The following is a 25,172-nucleotide window of genomic DNA, read 5'->3' on the forward strand; positions in this document are numbered from 1 at the left end:
ACGTGGTACCAAGGTGGCTCGCCATCGTTTTTACACGTCACTTTAGCGAAATTCCGGAAATACACGACTATTTCACGATAACATGACGAAATAAATAAGGAAATGGTGATATTTTGTTTACGTCGCAGGAAAATATCACAATTTTCCGTAATAAATGACCCTGCAATTTTTACATCATCTTGACCTCAATTGTTGGGAAAAAATTGGCAGGTCTGTAGATTTCGACGATTTATTTATTTGTTCAAATGCGTTCGTCTGTAGCCGATCACCATTCGGTAAACCTCGGTAGGGGGCTTTTCCCTATCTTCCTGAGAAGAATCTATACACGTGCAACCGCTGTCTCAGCCAGGTTGGCCTCTCATTCGATCCAGCGTTTCGGAGAAGGCAAGTGTATGTATACTGCCGTTTTAGTCAGGTTAACCCTCAAAAAGCTCGTCCAGTGTGACTGTAGGTTTTCATAGATCTGTCTCATTGCCAGGTTTGTATGAAAAAAATGATACAGCTCAGACGACTTAAATTTGCGTTTGATTTTCAAGGGAACGTGCAAGTCTGCAACGCCTTTGGTAAGCTGAGCACGTGTTCGCATAGTGAGCTTGCTGGCAGGCCGGACTTTGCCAGGGTATTGAGTATTTAAGTCACAGCAATTCTGTTTGGAATTCCATTTTTCAGTGAACGGGGAGTTTAAACAAATTCAAAATAAGTTTAATTGTCTTAATTTCCGTTCATTCTATTGCGAAAATTGCGTTCTTCCTATGATGGAATGCGATAACTTTCGTCTTGAAAACATGAAATTTAAATCAGTAAACTTGTCAAGTCAATAGTGTACAAAAATGGGGTGAGGACATTTATAGTATCAGCGTCTGATACAATGAACTTGCAATGTAGCTGAAAATAGATTGACAAGGACAGTATACATGTGCTAGAGACTTGGCAAGATTTACTTAAAGTGTAGTGTATGCACGTGGTATCACATTATGAATAACGACTACAGTAGTACCAAAAATGTTCCTACTGTTGGAATGTCCGATCTTGCCATTCAGATAAGAGAACCATTATATCATACTTATACTGTCGTGTAGTTGTATTACTAAATTATATATTTAAATATCTTGGTGAATGAAATGACAGCAAGCATTTGTAAATTGTAATTGGTTCATGACACCATGTGGCAAGATGAATACTTAATGAATGAATAATACTTAGATTGCAAGCTGTCCTGCCAGTGTGAAATACTAGCAAGAGGTAAATTTTGATATCCAAAACTTCTATTCCTCATTGGAAATCTAAAGTTTCACTTTAGTTCCACTGTTGGACTAGTAATCATGTATCTGTGATGAAAACAAGATAGGGACAAATGAGAAAGCCATGATTATTTATCAATGGATCGATAGGACTGAGATACATGATGGAATGACTTCTGTAGAATTTAATCTCGAAATTGAGAATTAGTTTTATCACGACATTTTTTTTATTCATCAGCAGAGAGAAATTGTAATCTGGTGGATGATGGCAAGCCAAGATTTGAATGACAAGCTGTTACCAATGTTGCAGAATACATTCTGTAGGCAAGTATTTATGATTTGTTACACTCTGTCAACTGTTCATTCCATCATCGAGTCACGATATGCACAAATGATGACACCTAGATAGGGACAAATGACAAAACCATGGTTAGTTCCTTAAATGGGGACATAGGACGGTCTGATGTGCATCTTTCATGTGTGTTAACTTACTCTTGGTACCTTTTTCCGATATTTCAATGTACAGGTACACAAACAAACCACTTGGTAAACCATGATTATGAATATGAAAATGCAGCTGGAATGGTGCTGACTTAGCCACAGATTCAAAGCATTATTGTTATTGAAGGAATTCCTTTAACTGTTATTTCTGATTATTGTTTTCAGCATAAAACTACTAGTACAAGTAGTCTTTGGCAGTGTAGACCAATGGGACAAGCTGTGACAAGTGTTGACCAATGGGACAAGCTGTGACAAGTGTTGACCAATGGAACAAGCTGTGACAGAAGTGTAGACCAATGGGGACAAGCCATGACATTACAATGGATGCCAATGTGAAAGGCTGTGACATTATGTACAAAAGGTAATTAGTCATGATGACACTCTTCTATGTTAATTAAGTTGCATCACTCCCACAAATGATATGCACAAATGATGACACCTAGATAGGGACAAATGACAAAACCATGGTTAGTTCCTTAAATGGGGACATAGGACGGTCTGATGTGCAATAATCCATTCCAGCTTCTTTCATTGATTTTGCAAACAGGAGCCTGAACTACAGCAATAAGTTAAGCTTACAATGATTAAAAAGTGGGAAACGGCTTTTAAACTTGCTAGCATAGATATTGAATTGTTCCAATGTTTTGTGGTTATAAAAATTGGCGATAAAAGCACAGTAGCTTTCAGATCAGAATACTGTAAGAGGTGAAGAATTGACAAGCAACTGTTTCTTACTAGGGAATCGGGTAGTCAGAGAGTATGAATTTCTGACATTTCCAGAAAAAAAAATAACTGGAAATGGTAAAAGACCGACGAAGTTATCAGATGCCTGTATATCTCTTGATCTAATTTTTTTGGTTTGGCCCATGTGGAGGGAAAAGTAATTGGAAAAATGATATCTACATGTATATGAAGCTTAGTGCCATATGCCCAGTAATAAAATCTTATTGTGTTGTCATAGTAAACAAGCTTTGTCATTTCAGTATGGTGTGTATTGACTAATATGTATTTCAAAACATTGTTTTTTGGGGACAGTCATGGTTATGATTTTGACTTGACGAGAGCCAATTAGAAAGCGACAAGTCATTACTGTCAGTGATGATGCATCATAAATGGTGGCTATTTATAAATGATGGGTTTGTCACCTATAATTGTATGCTAATCCTCATATACATATAGGTTATTTATAAATGCGTAGCATTTACAAGGGTCAGTTGAATGATATCTATGAGGTGATCTTTTCAGCAGTGTGTTTTTGCTAAAAGTTTAGGGTAAACACCTAATAAAAATTGCATAGATTCCATATCTCCAAACCATACTTTTGATGGGAATTTTAGTAAAAAATCTTGAAGTCTGGTAGATCTTGCTTAACTGCGCCAAAAAAAAACACTTCTGGCAACAACTACCTCTGGAAATAACTTCTTTTATTCCTTTTCAAATTTTGCAAAATTACTATTTTTCATTTTATATTCATCCCATATGTCACCATGTATTCATTCAGGATCCTGAGATGAGTAATATTGTCTCCCTGATAGATGGTGTTCTTTGAAAATATAGAGATTCATTCTTGTGCACTGTCCTGTAAAAATACTGTGTAAAGCTAATGGTTAGAAAGTCTCATCATTCAGTTTACTGCAAATGTAGACTGCAAGATATGTCGTGCGTTGTTCAGCCCTATCAAGATTCTAAACCCAAGTACTGGCTTATAGCATCGCATGAATGGTTGTATCTTATAGACTACTGTGGTGATATACAACATTTTAGGTGGAAGAACTTACCTCTAATGTTCACAGTCCTAGGGTATGAACCCCCACCCCACCCCTGCTCAGTGTATATTAGTCTTGAAAAAAACCCTATGAAATCAACCTACTATTTCATGTACTTTTGAGAATTGTATGTTGTAGATTAGAACAGATTTGAATGACATTGAAAATATGAGAACGGCGGTCATAAACAAATGCCTTTTGCTTTGTTGTGTATTCTCTTTTTGAAATGCGAGTTTTGTCAAACTGATAGTTATCTCTTTTAATCAGGTAAAAAGAAATTAAAGGAATCCAAAGTTATTTGGTTGAAATGTATTGGGAACCACAAGATGTCTGGAATCAGGCTAAAACAGTAAGTGCATGTTTTGAATGTAAGCCATGTCATTGTCTGAAATATTGAATACAAAAAAGTGCCAGTTTACAATGTACATTGAACCTTAATTCCTAACAACGTATGAAGTAAAACTACAAAAAATGAAAAGTCTGTTCCTTGCTGATGATGCTACTTATTTGCTACTCTTGACCGCTTGCATGACGACATTCCACCAAGATCTCTGAAGCAAGGTAGTCCAACAAAATTAATTTGCTTGATTTCTAAGTCCAAGTAACATTATTTATGAAAAATACTGTATACTTTTTCACTTTCAGGTGAAAATGGTGATCTTCAACCAAAGTTTGCAAGGTAAGTACAGAGCAATGCAGGCTTATAATTTATGAATTCACTATAAGAAAATGCTACCTCCCCTCCATGCGGCAGTTGTTTGCCTCCTCCCCACCCCCATCTAGAATGTTTTGACATGGTGGTTATTGTGATGATACAAATCTGAGTGATCCATCTGATTGTTTATTCAAATTGATGACAACTCTTGGTCCTATCTGATATCACCACTAACAACAGATCAATAAGATCATTTATGAATGAAGAATACCTGTATTCTGTTAATCTGACGATTTTGCTGTCTTTATTTTCCTAGGGTTATTGAGGATCACATTGGGAATATTCAGCGACTGTCAGAAGATGGATTAGTGAAGGTAAATAATGAAACTTTTTGTAAAAAGTCTGGACATCATAAACCCTGTAGAGGGGGTTTATGATAAATTACATTACTGCAAACTATTGAAATATGACAATTTATTCTTTCTCTAGTACGAAAATAATAACCTTTTTACTCTTTACATGGTAAGGAGTGGAACAAGTGCGTTTTTTTGAACTTCCTGGAGTTTAAATGAAAATAACGTAAAACAAAGACAAATGTCCATGAGTATTGCGAATCAGTATTTTATATCAGTATTTAGTATTAGAGTATTTACTATAGTTTGGCTGTAAAATAACTTTGTTCTTTAACCCTGTATATACAAGCTAGCAAGACTATAATGCCAATGATGTTTTTACCAGCCTTCAAGGTACTTAGAAAGCCATGCTGAGACATTATTTCAGGTATACTGAGGCATTGTAGTCATATCTATTTATAGTTGGCCATACAATCTATTCCAGAGGCAACTCAGGCTGGATTATTTTTAGCTGTGATATTGACTGGTAGTCATTTCAGAAGTAACATGTTTATAAAATGTTAGAATAATCTTTCACAATCTGTACACATCTATAAACAATACAGTTATGTTTCTGGTTTCCCCATTTATAAAAACACCATTCTGAAAGATTATGTATTACAGCACAAATCTAAGAAAGCTCACAGTGTAAAATGTTTTGTTTTCTTATCTTTGATCAGTGTTAAAAATATCTGACTACATAGCCTAATGATCTATGATGCACACAGAAGACAAATAGTTCCTTGATAATGGAAGGTCAAATCTTGCAAAGGTAAGGATGTGAAAGATTCTTTATCTGCAGTATTCCTAGAACAATGATTTAATCAAATATTCATACTAAAAAATAACTTGCACTGACAAAGAGTTTGTACAGAATGAAAATAATTGCCATAGTTACCATAACCAATGATGTTTACTTCAAGGTTCACTGAAATCAAATGTGTTGAAAAATCACTAGTGAAATCCTGAGGTTTATGGCAACTAGTTTGTAGAATTCATGATTACAATGTATGATACACAATATACTGATTGTCTGTCTCATTTCATTTGTCAATAGGTATGTTTTAGTCCCATAAATGGAGAAAATGACAAATTTTATCTTCAAAAATGTACAGGTAAGTTTCAAATATATTGAATGTGAAGGATTTTCGAATTTTTGTCCTACAGTATGATGAGGTGAAGGTTACAAGTTTGATTATATTTGGTATTTTAGTCATGAGACAAAAAACAACTGTGTACAAATACAGACCATGTCAAGCTTTGCATGATGATCGCATAGTTCAGCCGATGTTACTATGACGAAGAACTAGCAATTTAGTCTTTTGCCCCTATCTGAGTCTAGCTTGACGTGATGACTAACCAGAAAATCCAATATGTGATGTTTTACACAGACATTTGAACCTTGCACTATATTTCATCTTGTAGGCAAAAGAAAACGCGTATTTGAAGAAATATCTTCATGTACTCTGAAGTAAGTTTTCACAGTATTTCTATCTAACGTACCAGTTTATACAAATGTGTTTATTGAGTACCATTGACACATGGGTAGTTTATATTAATGTTGGAGAAGGGACTTGAATTGAGGAGGCAAGGGTACAATATTTTGTTGACCAGACCAGTAAACTTCAAAGACAATTTGAATGTATTTTAGTGTTGGTCGATTCTGATTTGAAATTTGCACTTGTAAATCAAGCTTACTATGATGATCGCATAGTTCAGCCGATGTTACTATGACGAAGAACTAGCAATTTTAGTCTTTTGCCCCTATCTGAGTCTAGCTTGACGTGATGAAACCAATGTGTAGTCTACATATTTGAATTTTATACCTTGTACTGAATTTTATGTTTTTCTTTACAGATGAAATTTCCCTCGGGTCTTTCTGCATATACTGAACCAGGTATGTAAAAAAAAACCAATAAGCCAAGGACCAAAAATTTTCATCAGCTTGCTACTAGATCATATGATTTACTAACGTTATAACACACAAACAGTTACAAGTATTTAGCATAGCTACAATCATACAATATTATCTTTTCATCAAACTTGTTTTTTGATGTATTTCAACACCTGCCAATATTTGTAAGGTAAGGGACGATCGCACAATGTCACACATACTCAATAAACAATATCCATTCATTTAGGGGGAAAGGGGGAGGTCTGGTGTCACTGTCAATGCGATTGCTGAACTTCATTTTCACACTTCTCACCAAATTTTAAAAACTTTCAAGTGTTCAATGATAAAAGGTTCTATACTGAACTACCAAGATGTTATTGTTAAAGTTGATTAAAATATACTACTTGTGTGATATGTATTGCTGGTTATCAGGTTAGCATTAATATGTTTATCATGTGTTGAAATTGCATCGATCATAGTGGTTTGACTGCTACAGTTTTACAGGTTATATACTGTATATAAGCGTGTCATTGTCGCACTTGGGAATATTTGTTTAGGGGGAGGGGATTTTGGCCTAAGCGAACTAAGTTTGTTTATTAAGCATGTGTGACATAGTGCACGATCATCCTTAAGTAGGGCAACCATTTCAAGGGCTTACAACAATGACAATGTCACACATCCAATGCCAAATGAATGATGGTAGCAAACACAACCTTGCCGAGCCATACAGTAGTTGTTCAAATTGTCTTGTGATGATCATGATCTGTACTGATCTAAATGATGGCTGGAAGTCGTATGACTTCAGTAAATCTATTAGCTCTAACTGAAGACAATGATCTGAAAGTAAGAGTTTGTAAGAATGTGTAGAGATACATTTATCATATCACACTTATCTTCCTTCAGCAGAGGTAGATGTAAAGCTTAGTGGGACAGATTTATATGGAAGAATGAAGATGAAGAACCTACCTCTACAGATTACTCTAACAGGTATGTGTACACATTTGTTGAAATATTATAAATGAAATACTGTCAAATTCTATTCTTTTAAAGGATTTAAATTTCTCTATAAAGAGAATTTGGTTGTTTTTCCAAGATCACTGATGTAGGAAGGTATGCATGGTATATATGAAAAATATTTTTAAAACAGTGAAAATCAAGTATTTCGCAGTAAAAGTAAACTTTCAAGTCATATCTGTATTGTGCTAGGAGTAAATCTGTACAACTATGATGAGTATTATAGGATGCCCCCATATGACACCAAAGTGATTATTATCCTCAGTCATATATACATCTGATGTTGTACAGACTAGAAGGAAATAATTCCTGAACTTCAAGATACAATGAAAGAATAGATTGCTGTAAAAATGACAATCATTAGCTTGACTAATTAACATGATTGCTTTGTTTGTAGGTCTTATAAAAGTTCAATGGTGATAGTGGTACCTGCTTTGGCATGGTAAGTTGACCCATAGCTGTATTGTCATGTGAGTGTGTGGGACGAGAATTTGTCAATTGCCGGTGTCGTTATCGCCTGAATATTCAGACGTACAACGTTGGTGTCAGATACAGAATCAGATTAACAGTGAAACTAGTTTCTTATTGAGACTCAGATTCAGCCTGTAGAAGTGAAATTTTATGGTGGGTGGAATGTGGGATCATATAGATGTGGGGGGGGGGGGGGGGGGGACTACATGAGGCTGAATTTGAGGCTCAAAGTGAGACCATTTTAAGTATGATTTTAATACCTGTATAAAGCAAGGTTTGTAAAAACACATCATATTATCAATACTAAAATGCAACACAAAGTCGTCAAATTTCCAGTGATTTTGATTTTGAGCATTTGTCTGCTGTTGCAGCCAACAATAGTGTGTGTGTGTGTGTGTGTAGCAAAATTATGCTGAAATGTTACAGAAACATCAGATAAATTATCGTGTCAACCTGTGGACACCAATGATGAAAATTCTTGATTCTGCCATATGATAACATATGAAATAAAAACACCGTTCACTCCTGAGGTGTCCACCTAAGTTAGATGCATTGCATAGAAGGTTGTAAAATAATAAAACTCTGCATCATTTTAATTAATCACCCATTTCTCTATAGGTGTGCTGCAGGATCTGATGCATTGATAGATACTGGTAACGAGACCACTGTAGTACACTAACATATCAGGTAATTTAACCATCGTTTTCATGGATTTCACCAGAGTATGATTTGCCACCATATTGCCGTATGTCAAGTGCTCAAGTGAGTAGATCTGTTTAGTCACGCTACAAAAAAATTCACAACCAAAATGAGTCTTTGCTTTGATGTATAATTATGGTGAATGATGTTACCTTTTTTGTGGGAATCTCTCTGAAAAATACTGAAGAGAAATTAATACAAAATCTCTGACACCATACCAAATAAATGCTTGTGAAGTAAATGCTCTTTATTTCGTTACTTATGTTGTATCATCATTTCAGGTATCTATGCATCGTATCTATGGTGATTATCAAAAAAAAGCAGGTTGGTAAATTTTTCTACAAATATATACATATATATAGTATTTATGAATACATTCTTGTTTAAATACATTGATTTTAGACAAATCTTACAAAGCTTTCATTGAGTGTGAAGGAGCAGAACTTATTTTGAAAAACTATTCTGATTTGTTTCTTGAAACTAAAACATTCACAGTCCAGTGAAATTTGTAGTTACAGTGATGTGTCTGACATTATTTTCACTAGGAAACCCTTACTATTCAGTTTCCTAAAATTCCAAAGCCTCAAGTATGGCAACATTATTTGAAAAATGCATCCTGGTAACTATGTTCAACTTGATACTGTTTGTCTAATAAGTCAAATGTAACAGTATTTTCCAAATATGGTCAAATGTGGTCATATGTAATGATTACCTAATATGGTCATGTGTGACCATGATGTTTACCAAATATGGTCATGTATGCATATTACATTACTTCTAATGTAACAGTACTTGCTAAATATGGTTATATAGGAGAACAACTCTGCAGACATGTGATGAAAACCTTGAACTCTCTCTCTGAAAATAATGAAGCCAAATATATCAAACTCTGATGTCTGATGCTCTACATATTCATAGTACTTGTATTCATGATTTGCCAGCAGTGTCCTCTTAACACGATTCTATTTTCTTCTCCCAGATCTGTGTTTCTGCTGCATTGTGAAATTGTTCATCTTCCATTTTGCCAAACACTTGTATCAAGAAACTTTGGTGTATAATTTTGGACTGGATTGTGTTTGACAATCCAACATTATCATATCTTTGATATTTACTGTATTGTACCATTTTTATTGTTCTCCAGTTGTGTAAGTTTTTAGCCAATAAACTTATGTTAAATTTTAAAATGTTGTTTATTGAATTATTGAATGGGTAGAAGTGTTGGTAATGGTAAATGAATCATCTATTTTGGGAACTGCATATTACTATAAAATCTATTAAAATACAGAATTTTAAAATTTTGTTTTAAAAAATTTGTACATTTAACAAAGTACAGCTCAAAATATATGAAAATTGGATTTTCTAAAATGTTATTTGTACCAGGAAGCAAGATTATGGGTTGTCGGCATTCAAAGCCGTGAATTCAAATTGAACACCTTGGTTTCAAGTTCTACCTGTATAAGCCCCAAAGTAACTCCACTGTGGCACACACATTAGTGCAAGTGTCAAGTGAGATACAACTGGTAACACTGAAGTAAAATATTTGTAAGATTTGCCAGTCATTTATAGCATATCATAAATGTATAGTTTCAACTGCTTTGGTCATCTATCTGCCCAGTATATGGTGTCTCTTGAAATGTAATCGATCTGTAAACACTGTTTTTGAGTATTCTTTGCTCCAATGTAAGCAGATGCCATAAAACATTGTCAAGATCTCATTGAGAGCCATTTGTGACAAATGAATGTTATAAATGAGTGACATGTAAAAAGTGCTTTACTTCAGCGTTACCTGTTGTAAGGTTGTATATCCCCTGTAATGTAATCAATTTGTAAACAATCTTGCTGGCTAATGACTGACCAGTGTCACAACTGTGATTATATGCTACTCAATATTACATTTCCATATAACACATCTATAAAGCACCTTCAACAAATGTTGTAATCATTGCACTGTACAATTATTACTCTGGCAGAGACTTGCAATTTGAGTTGCAGAGGCCCTAACCTCTGGGCAGGCACTGACAGCACACGGACATGAAATGTTGCATTTTATCTCACTGTGAACACAAATAAACTTGTGTTTGAATCTTCCTTGCCTCATCCAACAGTGATGTTGATTTGTCTTCACAGTTAGATAACATGCATCATTTTACATGGTTGTGCACTACCACTATTTTGTTATTTGTAATTTAAAACACGTGAGATGTAAAACTCTATAGTCACTCTGGTTGATAGTAATTTCTCATAGATCCTCAAATCATTTACCTGGTAAAACAATCGAGTTCTTGAAAATAAAGCAATGCACTCATTAAATTGTATTTAAAAGCATCCTAGCTTACCAAGTTTACATCAAATGCTATATAAAAAAAACACTGAAAACTTAACTATGGCAAGAGAGGACTGCAACCTTGTCTTCTCAGAGAATAACTTCTGGGAAATTATAAATCTTAATATGGCATTAGATAAATAGCAGCTCGAGTTGGGAGTCACTTAAAGTGTAACCTCAAATGAAGAAGAGTACAATGTATTTCCATGGTATAAGGTAATTGGTATCATTTGATGAAAATATTTACACCAGGGATTAGTTGCAAGTCAAATTTGCAAATTGAAGCAATGTTTAGAATAATATAGCAATTTAGATCATGGTTTCCAAGGAATATACGGATTTCACAGGTCTTACTATATGGTGGTAGCATGTGAATATTAAATGAGCCAGTAATATTTGTTTCTTGTGTCATGACTAAGGATTCTATTTATGTATGAGTAAATGCTTCACCTGTTTGACAGGTTTTGTCAAACAGTCTGCTTGCTAGCTTTGCTGCTAGGCTAAACAGTTTGACAAATCTTGTCAACCTGAACTGTGAAATTTTACACGCAAGTAATAAGAACTCTTAGTTGTGTGATACAAGAACTAATTGTTGCTATGTTTTACTGACCTGATGAATGTATTTAAAGGGATAGGAAACGAACTCTGACAAATATGACTGGTCCCCACATAAATCTGGGAATGCTGGCAAGCCATTAGTCTATAACATACAATGTTACAAACTATGCCATCAGCAGTTCACAGTCTACCAGGCCACCTCTCATTCTGCTTGATAAGTATGATCAAAACTGAATAAAAAAGCTGTCAAAAACTTCAGCAGCAGTGGTAAGAAGTACAGTGGAAAATTATTTGTCTAAAAATCCCTGTCCTTTTCCTTCTCCAGCTGCATATTCCTTGTTCAATTCCTCTATTTCCTGCATCATATTCCGAACTGCCTGCACCCTCAATTCCTCTTGGCACTGAGTTAACAAGCCTTCTAAATCCTTTGTTAGTGGATGGGATGGTCCATGGGTAATATTGAGGGTTTCAAAAGCCTGAAATACATAAAAAGGCAGTATTGGTTGTTTTCTGTGAACTTGAGTGATATTTTTTTGATGATTTTATTTCATGTGTTTACTGTATTGTCAAAAGCCTAATAGTTTGTGATTACGTGATGTAGCAAGGCTAAAATGTCTGAATTGTATACTGTGATCTTAAAGTACTTCTTGTCTATCAAGTTTTTGAAGAATAAAACCCTCCTATTATTGCACATCAAATGTATCATGTAACCATACTAAAAACTACAAAAAAAAATTCTTAATTAAAGTTGGCTTTAAATAAATTTTGGAAGCAGTTACATCTGGCATTTCAATCCCAGGTTCTCAAATTAGCGTTGTATTATCAGTGTTGCCATGACAATTACATTGGATTATTGTTTTGTTCTGGGCCAAATCTTTAATCCTAATCCTAATCCTAATCCAAACTTGGCCTTTAATAGCTCAGATGTTTTACCAAGATAACTACTCAAGAAAAGTATAAATTTACATGTATTTGTTCTTTTGTCATGTTACCAATGATGATCGGTGCTATCAGAATGACATTAAGAATCATACTTGTGATTCCCAATGTGTACACTATAAATATCTATACCTTTCATTTTACAATGACCATCAATGATCTTTCTTATGTAAATCTTTCTGTAAGAGACTTCACTCATTGTTTTAGTACAATGTAGGAATATACCTGTTGCAATGACTTCTCTCCAAGTTTGACGTCGGTTAAAAACACTTGTAGTTTACCAATCTTCATCAAAATAATCCCAAGATGAGGATGATGTGTTGGATGATGTAATCTGCAAACAAACAAACAAAGTGGAGCTGTGTTTATTTCAATGTCATGTGATACTGGTCTCCCAAAGAAAGCAGGGCTGAGTTTATTTCAATGTGATACTGGTCACCCAAAGAAAGCAGGGCTGTGTTTATTTCAATGCGATATTGGTCTCCCAAAGAAAGCAGGGCTGTGTTTATTTCAATGTCATGTGATACCGGTCACCCAAAGAAAGCAGGGCTGTGTTTATTTCAATGCGATATTGGTCTCCCAAAGAAAGCAGGGCTGTGTTTATTTCAATGTGATACTGGTCTCCCAAAGAAAGCAGGGCTGTGTTTATTTCAATGTGATACTGGTCTCCCAAAGAAAGCAGGGCTGTGTTTATTTCAATGTCATGTGATACCGGTCACCCAAAGAAAGCAGGGCTGAGTTTATTTCAATGTCATGTGATACCGGTCTCCCAAAGAAAGCAGGGCTGTGTTTATTTCAATGTGATACTGGTCTCCCAAAGAAAGCAGGGCTGTGTTTATTTCAATGTGATACTGGTCTCCCAAAGAAAGCAGGGCTGTGTTTATTTCAATGTGATACTGGTCTCCCAAAGAAAGCAGGGCTGTGTTTATTTCAATGCGATATTGGTCTCCCAAAGAAAGCAGGGCTGTGTTTATTTCAATGCGATATTGGTCTCCCAAAGAAAGCAGGGCTGTGTTTATTTCAATGCGATATTGGTCACCCAAAGAAAGCAGGGCTGTGTTTATTTCAATGTCATGTGATACTGGTCTCCCAAAGAAAGCAGGGCTGTGTTTATTTCAATGTGATACTGGTCTCCCAAAGAAAGCAGGGCTGTGTTTATTTCAATGTGATACTGGTCTCCCAAAAAAAGCAGGGCTGTGTTTATTCCAATGTCATGTGATACCGGTCACCCAAAGAAAGCAGGGCTGTGTTTATTTCAATGTGATACCGGTCTCCCAAAGAAAGCAGGGCTGTGTTTATTTCAATGTGATACCTGTCTCCCAAAGAAAGCAGGGCTGGGTTTATTTCAATGTGATACCGGTCTCCCAAAGAAAGCAGGGCTGTGTTTATTTCAATGTGATACCTGTCTCCCAAAGAAAGCAGGGCTGTGTTTATTTCAACATGATACCAGTAAGTGTGCAATATACAGGGAAAGTATACCATTGTCTTCATAGGCTTGTATGGAATTCAAACTAAATTAACACCTTGTGATAGTCCATGGTACTATTAATCAACAATTTTGATCATCTCAAATAATTAAGAAATACCCAACTATGATATCGCACCATGTCTTCCCTTACAAAGCCTTATTGGAATGGTTGTGAATGTTAGTATGTCCATAAACGGTTAACCTGATTGGCAGCCATTGACTAACACAATAACCAATGGGTGCCATTGTAATTGCTAATTATAAAGGTACACATCAGTTCTAATGGTGTAGGCTTATTTTTGTGAATACCTTTCCGGAAAGCAGTGTAAACTTTATGGTTATTTTGTTGGTGAAAAGTCAAAGCATCTTTAACTTTTTCATTCAGAGTTAATTTTGGTGTCAGAAGCAGCCATATTGGGGAAAAAAACATTACATAGGTAGTAGAAAAGAACTCTTATGATTGGTCAATTTGTTGTTGGATAATTACAATATGCAACTGTTCGGGGTGTCCTAACATAACTGTCCAAGTGTATTTTTATATGATACAAACTTTATCACTAACATTTTGACTTTATGATACTACATGCATGATTACCTGCAAGGTTCAATTGCCATCAATCCAAACTTCAAGGCACCTTCCCATTTCTTCATAGCAACACATGCATCCATAGCTCTGTCCATCATCTGAACCATGTGGATATTGTAGTTGTGTAAAAACTCTCCTTCTACTTTCAAACACTTCTCACACAATTCTAGGATCCATTTATCATGTACCAAATAGTCAAGGATTCAATTTGTCTGCAAATTACAGACTAACACTACTGAAAACTAATTAATTGAGCTATCGTAACTATTACAGCTGCTTGTTACATATAATGACTTACTTGTAACATTGTACACCCTGAACAGTATTTAACCACCTGTAGCAATCTGATTAAAATCCGATGTAGATGTCAGCTAACTGTTCATTGTTATTTTACCTCGGTATTTTTGCTACAATTGACCTTCGTGATGCATGTTAACGTTTTCGTCTTGATGGCCGCCTACTGGAAATTAATTGTAATATATTATAATGTAGTCATTTGCATATCACATGTTTACATGTTAGTACTGAACACCTGCTTTTTTTTCATGTAATCAAAAGGATATTGACTGGAATTTGTTTCTTGGCATCTTGTATTTTTGTCATATTTTCCAGGATGCTTTTCATGGCCTCACAGTATTTCGTAGCATGTGTTTTGCTTGACTGTTTTTCACAGCTTTTACATGGTAAAAGTCCACCTGAAATACAAAAATATATAGTATTGGAAATTAACATTATAATCTTGAATTCTTGCTTGGCAAGATGACTTTCGACAATCTAACAGAAAGAACCCCAAACTATCTCTATTATTGTGACATGCTGACATTAAGTTAATCAATAAATCAATCAATTAATTAATTTGAGTTATTTAATTAGTTTGAATGCCCTACCCTATGACTGATACCGTCTGATAATAGGTTTTATAGTGATTGACTAATCAAATGAATACATTAACTTACCAAAAAAATGGATATTGATATGATCACACTCACAGTAGACTGGTTCAGTCTTTGGGAAAACCCTTTCAGTGTTTTAATTTGAATCAGATTCTGATACTTTATTGCCATACATATAAAAACACTAGAATTTGTGTAGACTTTGAGAGTACATTTTTAGGGACTTCAAGTGTTTACACTAGTGTAATTACAGGCCACATCACCAACACAAAGCTATCATCCATTTTTGTAACCTACTGTGTGCCACATTTATTGTTTTCATATATGTTTATCTCTGGTTGTTGAAACTTAATGGTACCACAATTATATTGTACTAAGCATTTTTATTTCTAACTTCTATGATTTTCATGTATGTAGCACCCACCCCCCACCACCACCTCGACCATAAGTTGCAATTTAATATCTTGCACCTAGTACTCGGAAAGCAAGTTTTACATAAGATATCGTAACATCATTTTTGTTGTGTTTTCTTTATAGAAAAATCAAAGAATCTACATTTAAAAGTCACATTGATATTTCAGTTCTTTTATTATTTTTAACAAAGTATCAAAACTGTTTCTGTTATAAGCATACCTTCATCATCTGGTAAAACTGGTTCACTACAATTTGGTGTACTACACCTAGCACTACGTTTTAACCTGTCCTGTAAAGTTAAAATGAAATAGAACATGTCACTAATTACCACTGTGAAAAATTGTTAAACTTTGCATTAGATTAGTCATGGCAGCAAATATCATGTGACTACCAAACAAAATGTGGCTACCCTACAAAATACCATGGGATTCCCAAACACATACCATGTGACCGCCATACAAATAACATGTGATTCCCTAACACATATCATGTGACAACCCTAGTAATACCATGTGATTCCCAAACACATATCATGTGACTGTCATACAAATACCATGTGACCACATAAAGTGAAATCATGAGATTGACAAGATAATGTACATTTTAACTGACTGTATTAGTAAGTCTCAAACCTTCTGATCAAAAATAGTTTCCTTGTATATCTAAATCTTACTCACCTTTTCCAGATTTTCACAAACTTCACATGTACAATCAAAATAGTACATCTCTTTCAGTTCCCTTCTCCTCCTTGCAGTTGTAGTGAAAACTTCAATATAGCAGATAGTGATCTGAAGATCAAAACCAGAATGTTAATATAAAATGGTCGAATTGTGGATATCAAGAAGCAAAATTCAGGTGTCAAAAACAATTGTTAGCTGGTACAGCTATAGAAAAAGATGGTCCTGGCAAAAGAATTCCTATGTAATACTATTAGTCTCCACTAACAAGATAATACTAAATGCAATGACTCAAGATTGAAACACAGCCCTTTAATCCATCTTGCTAAATTGTCCTTTCTCCTCACCCTAATAGCTTGATACCCCAAATTGCAGTGGATAACCACACCATTTTAGTGTCACTCAGCTTAGAAACACAACTTATATCTTGACCAATTTGGCAAAATCGATGCTATATGGAGAACCAATCAGCAAATGGACCCTTCGTCAGTTTTAATATACACAGTTTTAATATACACTGTTGTCTCCCCAAAACAAGTATGGCGTGTTTTGTATGCCTATTGGGCAGTTCACATACTATCTAGATCAGAATGACATTTGGCTGCATTTTGGGGATTCACATATTTTTTATTTATTAATTTTAAATGTGCTGATTCATCTATAACAACTTGCACAGATAGCACTGTTTCAATATTTTACAACTAAATTCTATTAATTTCATATTTCTTAAAATTAAGCTCTATAAGTTATAGTGTACCTCTTCTCCAGGGTTGATTTTCTTGATAGATCTGATGTAGATATCTGTACCTCTGAAGACTGCCACACAGTTAGGATCACAACTATGATTAAGGAGTGCTACACTGCAATTAAGAAAGAATTATTGGATTTTTATAAGATTGACCACTTTTGTTAGCATGTTAAAATTAAAGGGCATGAGATGAGTTGAGAGGGTTTTGGGGTGATGACTTTTGCTGCATTTGGAAAGGTCCCAGGTCCTGCAGTAATCTACATATTGAAGCATACGTTGCCATCACTTGCTATTAGCAGAACTCACACCCATTATTCAGGTGTAATAAATAAACAATTTGATGAAAAATTCTTTTTAGGTTTCCAAAATGTCAGAAATCATATTATGCCATAAACTTTCCAAACAATATAAGAAGATGAATTTGATTGCCATTGATAGCCAGCTTATGTCAAATTAGTATGTAGAGTAGTATGTAGAGATGTTATGTGCATGCTCTGCATATTAGTAAAATCTACCTGAGTTCCACAGAGATTTTATCAAGGTTCCCAACCAAAACTGTTGGACAAGGTATGAAAATCACTAAATTTTTTTACAAGATTTCATTCGTCCCACCCCAACCCCTGATGTTACTTAGGTTCCAAAACCTTAGCAAATACATGGTTATTTAACATAGATTAATTTATTTGGCCTGAAAAAATATAGAGATTTCTTATTGGACTATCTTACCCATTATAGATGCCAACACCACTACCCCTCATATCACCATCACAAATGGAAAAACAGTTGGACACCATTCGTCCAAAGATGGCAAATAATTCTGGTGTTATTTCTGCAAGAACATCCTCGTCCATGCATTTCTTTAAAATAAACATCATTTGTGTAAATTGTTGTTTTCTATCATCCCTTTTCTCCATTTCTTCAAGATCTACAAAACAAAAGCAGAAAAAAGTGTAAAATGTGTGATTTTTAATGTTTGTTCTTAGACTATAAATTACAGCGTGACTGTAGATTATCAACCAACATTATAGTCTAAATTTTCTAAGTGAAACCATGATCGTTTTTTTTTTTTTTTTTTAAGAAAACAATTCTTGGACAGAGGCTGATGATGAAACCAGACTTAGTGACTATAGCTGATGTCATAAAATCAATGTGGTGGACATCTTGTTTTTTAAATGCTAATCTGTGAATTCATCTATAATACTCTACATTATGATTCATGATTGAGTCAGTATTGCGCCCTCTATGGCAAAGTATGTAAGGAATGATATGGGTAGATTACATGTTAGAATATGTATGTGTGTACTAGTTCTTGGCCTCATCAAAGTGACATACCAAGATATTTTCTGTTCTTGCTGACATATTTCCAAGTTTCTTAGTTCTTCATAAGTACATATTAAAACTTTATCATATTTTGTCATTTTATTTATATTCAAAGTATATATCTTACGTGACTGAAGAGACAGGAAGTCTTCCACTTCCTTCTTTGTGTCTTCATCTCTTGTTCGATCTCTAAGCTGAAATTCATAAAAAGAAATATGAACATGTAGTAACATTTTCATTTATTGGGGTATTTTTTATAAAAATGGTGTCTCAATTCGGACAAAGGTGAAAGGTCCCTTGAAGTGGAACAAACTGTATCTGAGCGCCATTTTCAATTTATCCAAGTCAGTGTACAAAATGTTAAATATACAATAGTGAATACTCATCAAAACTTATTTAGAAGTAAATCTGATTTAACATACTAAGTACATGTACCAAATAATCCAAGTGTTAGAGGTTTACTAGTACAGTACTCTGAGATCCCAGCTATATTTCTAAATTGTTTTCTGTGTTTGTTTCCAGTGAGACATGTGACATCAATGTCTGCCAAAATTTAAAGTTTACTTTTTGTTGTTTTTAAGTGTTTTGGTAGAAACTACACTTAATGTCCAATTTTATGTGAGGAGCACTTATTTCTTGTACTGAAATTTGCTGACAGGAAAAAAGCAGCTATTACATCTACTCAAGTTTTAAAAAGTTGATTTTTCCTTTAGATATTAGTTACCTTGTATATAATCCTGGCTACCAGTCTAGTACTGTCAGTAGGAACTTTAGGAGCTGTGATTTTTAATGATGCACACTCTGCTTTGTGGTCAAGCCATGCTGACCTCTGAAAGAACAACAGTCTTACATTTAAACCTTAATGCAGGTTGAGTTTTTCATCTTTTTAACTTAAAGTTGTTATACATGTGAAAGTACAGCCATACAGAACAATGCATATAGTAGTGTAAATACCCAGAGTGTGTTGCACTTGCAATTATGTGTCATGGCATTCTGTCATGGTATGCTTAGCAAGTAGAATATACAAGTACGTTTATATAAATTAAGTGCAGCAAAAATAATAGATAAAACCATCTTAAAATGTAACTTTAACAAATAAAACATGCATCCCTCTAAAAACCAACAAAGACCTACCCATAGTATGGTTAACTTGAGAATAATATAGTTTCACATATTCCAAAGTAATGTATCAGTTTTTTCAGTAACAGACTAAGTGTATGACTGTATATGGAAAATTTGAATGGTTTCCCTACCTGACATTTTACATTGCAGTATCTTGCAAATTTACAACCAGAACATCTGAGGAGAGTAGTTCGACTATATGAAAAAAAAGAGGAAAAGAAAAAGTGTCAAACTCAAAATATCTAAATGTTATGTTCTCTTATGGAAATGAAAAGTGTCATTGGTTGTTGTTGTTGTTACATCATTATATCATCATCTCTCATAACAATGAACAATTTCAATTACATATACTACATTTTGTACAAGCATTGATTTTTCTCAAATAATATCTGAGGGACTCATTTTACATTTATTTATGAACTCAAACACAACACACACACATACCCACATGGGGTAGTCATACACAGTATATGGTTTATATATGCATTTATCTGTGAGTGTGTTTGCTTGTTTGTACGTTTGGGATGGGGTGTGTGAGGCAAATTATGTACAATCCCAGAAACGAAGATTAGTGCAGAAAGATTTGTATGCTAACTTTTGTGTGAAACTTATCACCAGAATCCTGCTACACATTTACTACAAATGCATCAATATATTTCTATACTAGAAGATGTGTTCTTTTCATAAAGGTCGGGGAAATGTATTCAAGTAAAAACGTTGCCATATGTAGCCTGTGTAGACAAGGAAAACAACATTGTAAGAAATATTACGCGCACCGATGTTACAGACAGCTGTAATGGTGTAGGGGAATCCCCAATCCCAGATGCATTTGAAGTTTGATTGTTGTCATTATATAATACCTGTATTCACCAAAACAAAGTTTAACACAACTTACTAAGGCGTGCGTACATACACAAGATACATACACTGAGTATTAAAATCAATAAAATGCACTTTAAATTTCTCGTTTGTAGCTAGAAGTCTGAGTCATGACTCATACATGACTAGTCCAAACATGCTATACCGTCACAGGTATTTGATCAAGGGCTGATCACGGGGTACATTATGTATTGTTTACCTGTGAAAGCAGAAGTCACACCTCTCCCCTCGCTCAGTATTACACAGAACATATGCAAAGGGTTTTTCCTTCAGTACCAGCTCCCCCGTTCCAATCTGCACAACGGCCCTATAGCCACGACCTCGTTCCTCCGCGGTAAATAGCTCAACTTTCGTCGCCATGTTTCTGTGGAAAGGTATCCCTAACTTACCGGAAATGTGAAAGATTAGTTCATTATTTACTATTTCCTGTAGACTGGGTATCACGTGGTTACTTCACAAACGTGAGTTGTATGATTGATGCGATCTTAGAATAGTTTTTGAACAGAACACTTTTGGTGATGACAGTGTAATATTGACTAGTTGACTGCAATTTTCAAGTAATTAATTTTTAAATATAATTTAATTTTTAACTAATTAATTTTTTTTATTTTTAACGAAATTTACTGCAGACTTTTGCCAGGCTTGTCATTTCCAAAGTTCAATCCTATTTGAATATAAAATTTGCTAAGCAGACGTTTCTCTTACTAGTAAATACATGTCTATAACAGGTTTAGTTCTTCCACGGTCTGGTGTCTGCAGTTATACAAGTACATTGAATGTACTTGTATAACTGCAGACACCAGACCGTGGAAGAACTTGTATTGATATACATTATGTAGATAGTTTATGTATTTGTGTAAATTTCATTACTCATGCATGTTTGGTGTTTGTTTTTGTTTATTTATTTTCCTTGGTTATTTGTTTATTTGGAACACAGTTCCTGGGTTCCATGAGGTTTAATTTTAGTAAAATTTGAATCAAAGACATGAAATCAGTGCCAGACAGATTCAGCTTTAGTGTAATTGCAATAACAGCAACTGTAACTGTACTTTAATACCAGCATTCAGTGTATCTGCCAAATGAGAATTATTTATTGCCAGACAGTATCTTGTAATTGTATGTAGTTTCAAAGTCTAAACTTCATAATACAGATAAAACTGCTAGTGGTCATATGAAGTTTGGCCTCAACTGACCTAGTGGGGTCAAAGGTTATAGTTGTATACACGTAGCATTACTGTGTCAGCTTGTAAACAGATTTGAGGTTTGTTCAATTTCATCCTGAGTGTACCTGTTTAAAGATCTTACCCCGAAATTTGAAAACATGTTTATGGTATATTTGTTGGAAATATGGTAGCAATCACATATTGAGATCACTGTTATATCCATCATGTCCATGCCGAGTTCATGCTACTTGCCATCATTAGAAATCTCCATTACAGATTTCATATACTTCCAGGCAAATAAAATTCCAGAACTTTCTAGGAGTTTTTCATCACTTTTCAGGGAGTATTGAGATCAACTTTTATCACTTTCCTGGAGTATTGACAAGTGAATTAGTTATTTGTAACCACACATGCTTTGTAATACATATTTCTCACCTTTCCAATCATTGCTTTATCAAAGTAACATTGATTGTTCAGTCAAAACATTTTCTGGGAGTTTTCAGGAGTCAATTACATTTTTCTGGGCATTTTCAGGAGTCCATTCTTGGACTTTCCAGGAGTGTATGAACCATGTATTATCCAATGTCATTTACATAATATGCATACATGTAGGGTCAGACCTCTGTCAGTATCCAATGACCATTGAGTATATTTCAACAAATATCATGACTTACAAAGCTTTTCATTCTGATAGAAAGTAACAAAGAAAGACAAAAAATCTGGACTATTTTTTCTTAGTTTTATTATAATCAGACATAACAAAACACTACAAGATTTTACAAAAAAGTCTGTAAAATGAAGATTTTCTCTTTCTTATTGATGTCCTGGGGGAAAATACAAGTGACCTAGGGGGCCTTGTCACTTCAAGTCCCTAGATGAATAGTGATTAACCCTTTGGTCATGAGTATTTTCTGACTGAATGAGGAAATATTGAAATATTGGGGAATAATATACATGTAATTACATCCCCTTACAGTCAGAATTTAAGAAAAATCGGAGCATTGGAGCGTTTTGACTCATATCTCAAATAATGCAGAACCAGTTATGTAGACATGGGCTGTTGTGACATATAAGGACCAGGGTATAAATCCATACTTTCTGCTCAAAGGAAATAACTTGGAGTGTACATAGTATGATATAGTATATTCCACTCTTGGTATCCTTGGAACCTTAGTACCAGTCACCATATAAGGATGTAACACAGTTTGTGGGCAGTGTAGGGACAGTACAGAGACATACATGTCATTTGTTTTCATTTTATGAATCATCATCCTCCTAATTATAAAAACATTCAGTTGATGTTATTTGCAGTTGTATAACCCCTTCCTTGAATTTTCAGCACACAAGTAGTATTTTCCAGTATGGCAGTGCTCATGAGTATACATTGACTGTACAGTTCTATTGTATCACATATGATCAGAACATTTAAAGAAAGGCAATGTGTGGTGGGGGTTTATACACAGAAATCATTCCCTGATTTTGACATTCAGCTGATGTTGTTTATCCAAAAAACTCCTGTCTTGAGTTTTCAACACATTTTCCAGACAATTAGTTTTCAGTATGGCTGTGGTGGAAACACGATGTCTAACATCATGTATGGTCCATCTATGACATCATATATCATGCATCGACATCATGTATGTATGTGACATCCATTGAAATCATGTATCAGGTATCAACGTTAGGCATGTATGATCAATCCATCGACATACATTATCATTTCATTTCACCCTCAAACCTGACAGTCATTCCTGTAGTCTAGTCTCTTCTGTACTGTCCTACTTCATCATTTGTATCGTGATGTATAGTATTCCTCTTCTACATCATACAAGTCTACAGCTACCTCGTCTCTTAAACGCATTAATTTATGATCATATTCTGTCTGGGCTTTCTTTAAGAACTGAGTTCTCTGAGCAATAGATTCATTCACAGATGGAAAGTCATTGAGAATAAGAAATTGTTTCAAATCAGCTGTCAGTTTCATTAATGATTCACCAGCTCTAACCTGTAAAAAGAAAAGAAAGAATTGTGGTTCATGTATTGACATAATATTTTCTTCCAGGGTTTGTATTATAAACAGCTCTATATATAACTATGAAGTATAGTCAACATACTGGTAAATTCAAAGAAAACTTATGTATTGAGTGATACTAGTAAATGTAATATAACCTGAACCTGTTATAAATTTACAAAAAAGGATTTTTACTCTTACAATTGACTGATTACACCTTATATTAGTTGTAAGTGTTGTAGGAAGACCCAGAGCTAGGCCTGAAAACTTGCCACACAATAGCCTTTGTGCTATGTGACCTGTGGTCACTTGTTCTAGAGTTAGCTGAATTGCCTGAGTGTCTAGTAGCTAGACTAACCTTACACAAGTTAAAAGTCTGAATACAATGATTATCATCTTACTTTTTGAATGAATAGTTAATTATGATTCAAATTTTTGACTCCTTGGGTAATTGTTTAACTAATAAAACCCAGTTAATACTGATAAAGGAATAGAGTTCTTACAATATTAGCAGCTCTGACATGTATTTCATTCTGGTCTTGTTCAGCCTGTGTGTACCTGGATACCTGGGTCTCTTCTTCCACCTACATGGCCAAAATACAATCAGAAAGTGTTTAACTTATGTGTACACAGAAAGAACTGAAATAGGGTGAAATAGCTATTAGAGCATACAAAGGCCATCTGAAGTATATGTAACACACAGGTTTATAATTCAAGATTGGAAGTCTACCATAGAAAAGGCTTTATGGTATGACTATGCATGCATGTGTGTGTGTGTGTGTGTGTGTGTGCATGTGTGGTGTGTCTGTCTGTCTGTCTGACAAATAAAATAGTTATCCTCTAACCAATGTATTTAGGAATTTACTAGTATTCAGTACTTAAATACTGTTCATACATATTTATCATTTTTTTAATGAAATTACTTCTCTACCTTGAATATTACATTACCTTAGAAAGTTTGACAATTTCTGTAAAGTTGTCCAACATTGACTTTACATCATCTTTCAGCCTCTTGTTATAGGACTTAAGCAATGTATCTTTGCTTTGAGGGATGCTTCGCTGTGGTCCCGCCATCGATCTTCCAGGTTCAAGATACACTGCTTTACTCAAAGCCTGAGTTCACAACTGGGATGACTGTCAATATGCATGTGCCAATCCTTCGACTGGAATGGGAAAAAACAATAACACAGTTCACAAAGACTCCATGGAGTTTGATATTTGATTAATTCGATAGCTTCACTTACTTTCTATGCACAGTGCTAACTGATACGACATTAATTGTAACAATGACTTACCTAGCACTTTACAGTTACAACCGTTATTATCTTCACACCTGCTTGAAGTTTTCAAAACATTAACCCAGCCCAGACAACCTGCCTTCACGGATCAACTTGAATCATAAAAACCGGAAGAGCCACCATGATGTTACCCACAATGC

The 25,172-nt window shown here is 34.7% G+C and overlaps 2 protein-coding genes, 1 long non-coding RNA gene and 4 other non-coding genes across 7 annotated transcripts; 5 read left to right on the top strand and 2 right to left on the bottom strand.

Moving 5' to 3' along the window:
* Positions 1 to 85: 85 nt before the first annotated feature.
* LOC144441101 (uncharacterized) lies at positions 86 to 8,865 on the top strand. The gene is made up of 13 exons (XR_013481225.1): positions 86 to 390; positions 1,483 to 1,565; positions 1,908 to 2,103; positions 3,776 to 3,857; positions 4,154 to 4,187; positions 4,480 to 4,537; positions 5,236 to 5,327; positions 5,613 to 5,670; positions 5,981 to 6,026; positions 6,413 to 6,452; positions 7,353 to 7,436; positions 7,861 to 7,905; positions 8,553 to 8,865. It is a non-coding gene; the product is annotated as an uncharacterized LOC144441101 (long non-coding RNA).
* On the top strand, positions 3,997 to 4,067 carry LOC144441851 (small nucleolar RNA SNORD24). The gene has a single exon (XR_013481558.1). It is a non-coding gene; the product is annotated as a small nucleolar RNA SNORD24 (small nucleolar RNA).
* On the top strand, positions 5,809 to 5,902 carry LOC144441859 (small nucleolar RNA snR60/Z15/Z230/Z193/J17). Its single transcript, XR_013481566.1, has one exon. It is a non-coding gene; the product is annotated as a small nucleolar RNA snR60/Z15/Z230/Z193/J17 (small nucleolar RNA).
* LOC144441858 (small nucleolar RNA snR60/Z15/Z230/Z193/J17) lies at positions 6,246 to 6,336 on the top strand. The gene has a single exon (XR_013481565.1). It is a non-coding gene; the product is annotated as a small nucleolar RNA snR60/Z15/Z230/Z193/J17 (small nucleolar RNA).
* On the top strand, positions 8,768 to 8,850 carry LOC144441857 (small nucleolar RNA SNORD79). The gene has a single exon (XR_013481564.1). It is a non-coding gene; the product is annotated as a small nucleolar RNA SNORD79 (small nucleolar RNA).
* A 17-nt stretch (positions 8,866 to 8,882) lies between the features above and the next one.
* On the bottom strand, positions 8,883 to 20,920 carry LOC144441279 (histone-lysine N-methyltransferase SMYD3-like). The gene is made up of 12 exons (XM_078130838.1): positions 20,760 to 20,920; positions 19,813 to 19,876; positions 19,284 to 19,388; positions 18,687 to 18,753; positions 17,966 to 18,164; positions 17,249 to 17,351; positions 16,492 to 16,602; positions 16,034 to 16,103; positions 15,075 to 15,202; positions 14,517 to 14,692; positions 12,679 to 12,787; positions 8,883 to 11,990 (listed from the first exon to the last, which is right to left on the bottom strand). Exons 1-12 carry the CDS (start codon positions 20,918 to 20,920, stop codon positions 11,802 to 11,804), a joined length of 1,482 nt encoding a protein of 493 aa, XP_077986964.1. The 3' UTR covers positions 8,883 to 11,801.
* A 1,560-nt stretch (positions 20,921 to 22,480) lies between these two features.
* LOC144441099 (mediator of RNA polymerase II transcription subunit 22-like) lies at positions 22,481 to 25,157 on the bottom strand. The gene is made up of 4 exons (XM_078130629.1): positions 25,030 to 25,157; positions 24,683 to 24,897; positions 24,238 to 24,318; positions 22,481 to 23,728 (listed from the first exon to the last, which is right to left on the bottom strand). The coding sequence occupies exons 2-4, from the start codon at positions 24,806 to 24,808 to the stop codon at positions 23,510 to 23,512; spliced, it is 426 nt and encodes a 141-aa protein (XP_077986755.1). The 5' UTR covers positions 24,809 to 24,897; positions 25,030 to 25,157; the 3' UTR covers positions 22,481 to 23,509.
* Positions 25,158 to 25,172: the final 15 nt, after the last annotated feature.

The sequence above is a fragment of the Glandiceps talaboti genome, chromosome 10, assembly GCF_964340395.1.
Source record: "Glandiceps talaboti chromosome 10, keGlaTala1.1, whole genome shotgun sequence".
NCBI classification, from domain to species: domain Eukaryota; kingdom Metazoa; phylum Hemichordata; class Enteropneusta; family Spengelidae; genus Glandiceps; species Glandiceps talaboti.

What these genes read in the sequence shown, in the direction of transcription:
- LOC144441279 (XM_078130838.1), bottom strand. Translation starts at nt 20,920, where the DNA reads ATGGCGACGAAAGTTGAGCTATTTACCGCGGAGGAACGAGGTCGTGGC. An exon ending in ACTGCAATGTAAAATGTCAG is followed by an intron (nt 19,389 to 19,812) that starts GTAGGGAAACCA and finishes TTGTTCTTTCAG; the next exon opens with AGGTCAGCATGGCTTGACCA. An exon ending in AAATCAACCCTGGAGAAGAG is followed by an intron (nt 16,603 to 17,248) that starts GTACACTATAAC and finishes TTTGATCTTCAG; the next exon opens with ATCACTATCTGCTATATTGA.
- LOC144441099 (XM_078130629.1), bottom strand. Translation starts at nt 24,808, where the DNA reads ATGGCGGGACCACAGCGAAGCATCCCTCAAAGCAAAGATACATTGCTT. An exon ending in AAATTGTCAAACTTTCTAAG is followed by an intron (nt 24,319 to 24,682) that starts GTAATGTAATAT and finishes TTGGCCATGTAG; the next exon opens with GTGGAAGAAGAGACCCAGGT. An exon ending in ATGTCAGAGCTGCTAATATT is followed by an intron (nt 23,729 to 24,237) that starts GTAAGAACTCTA and finishes TTCTTTTTACAG; the next exon opens with GTTAGAGCTGGTGAATCATT.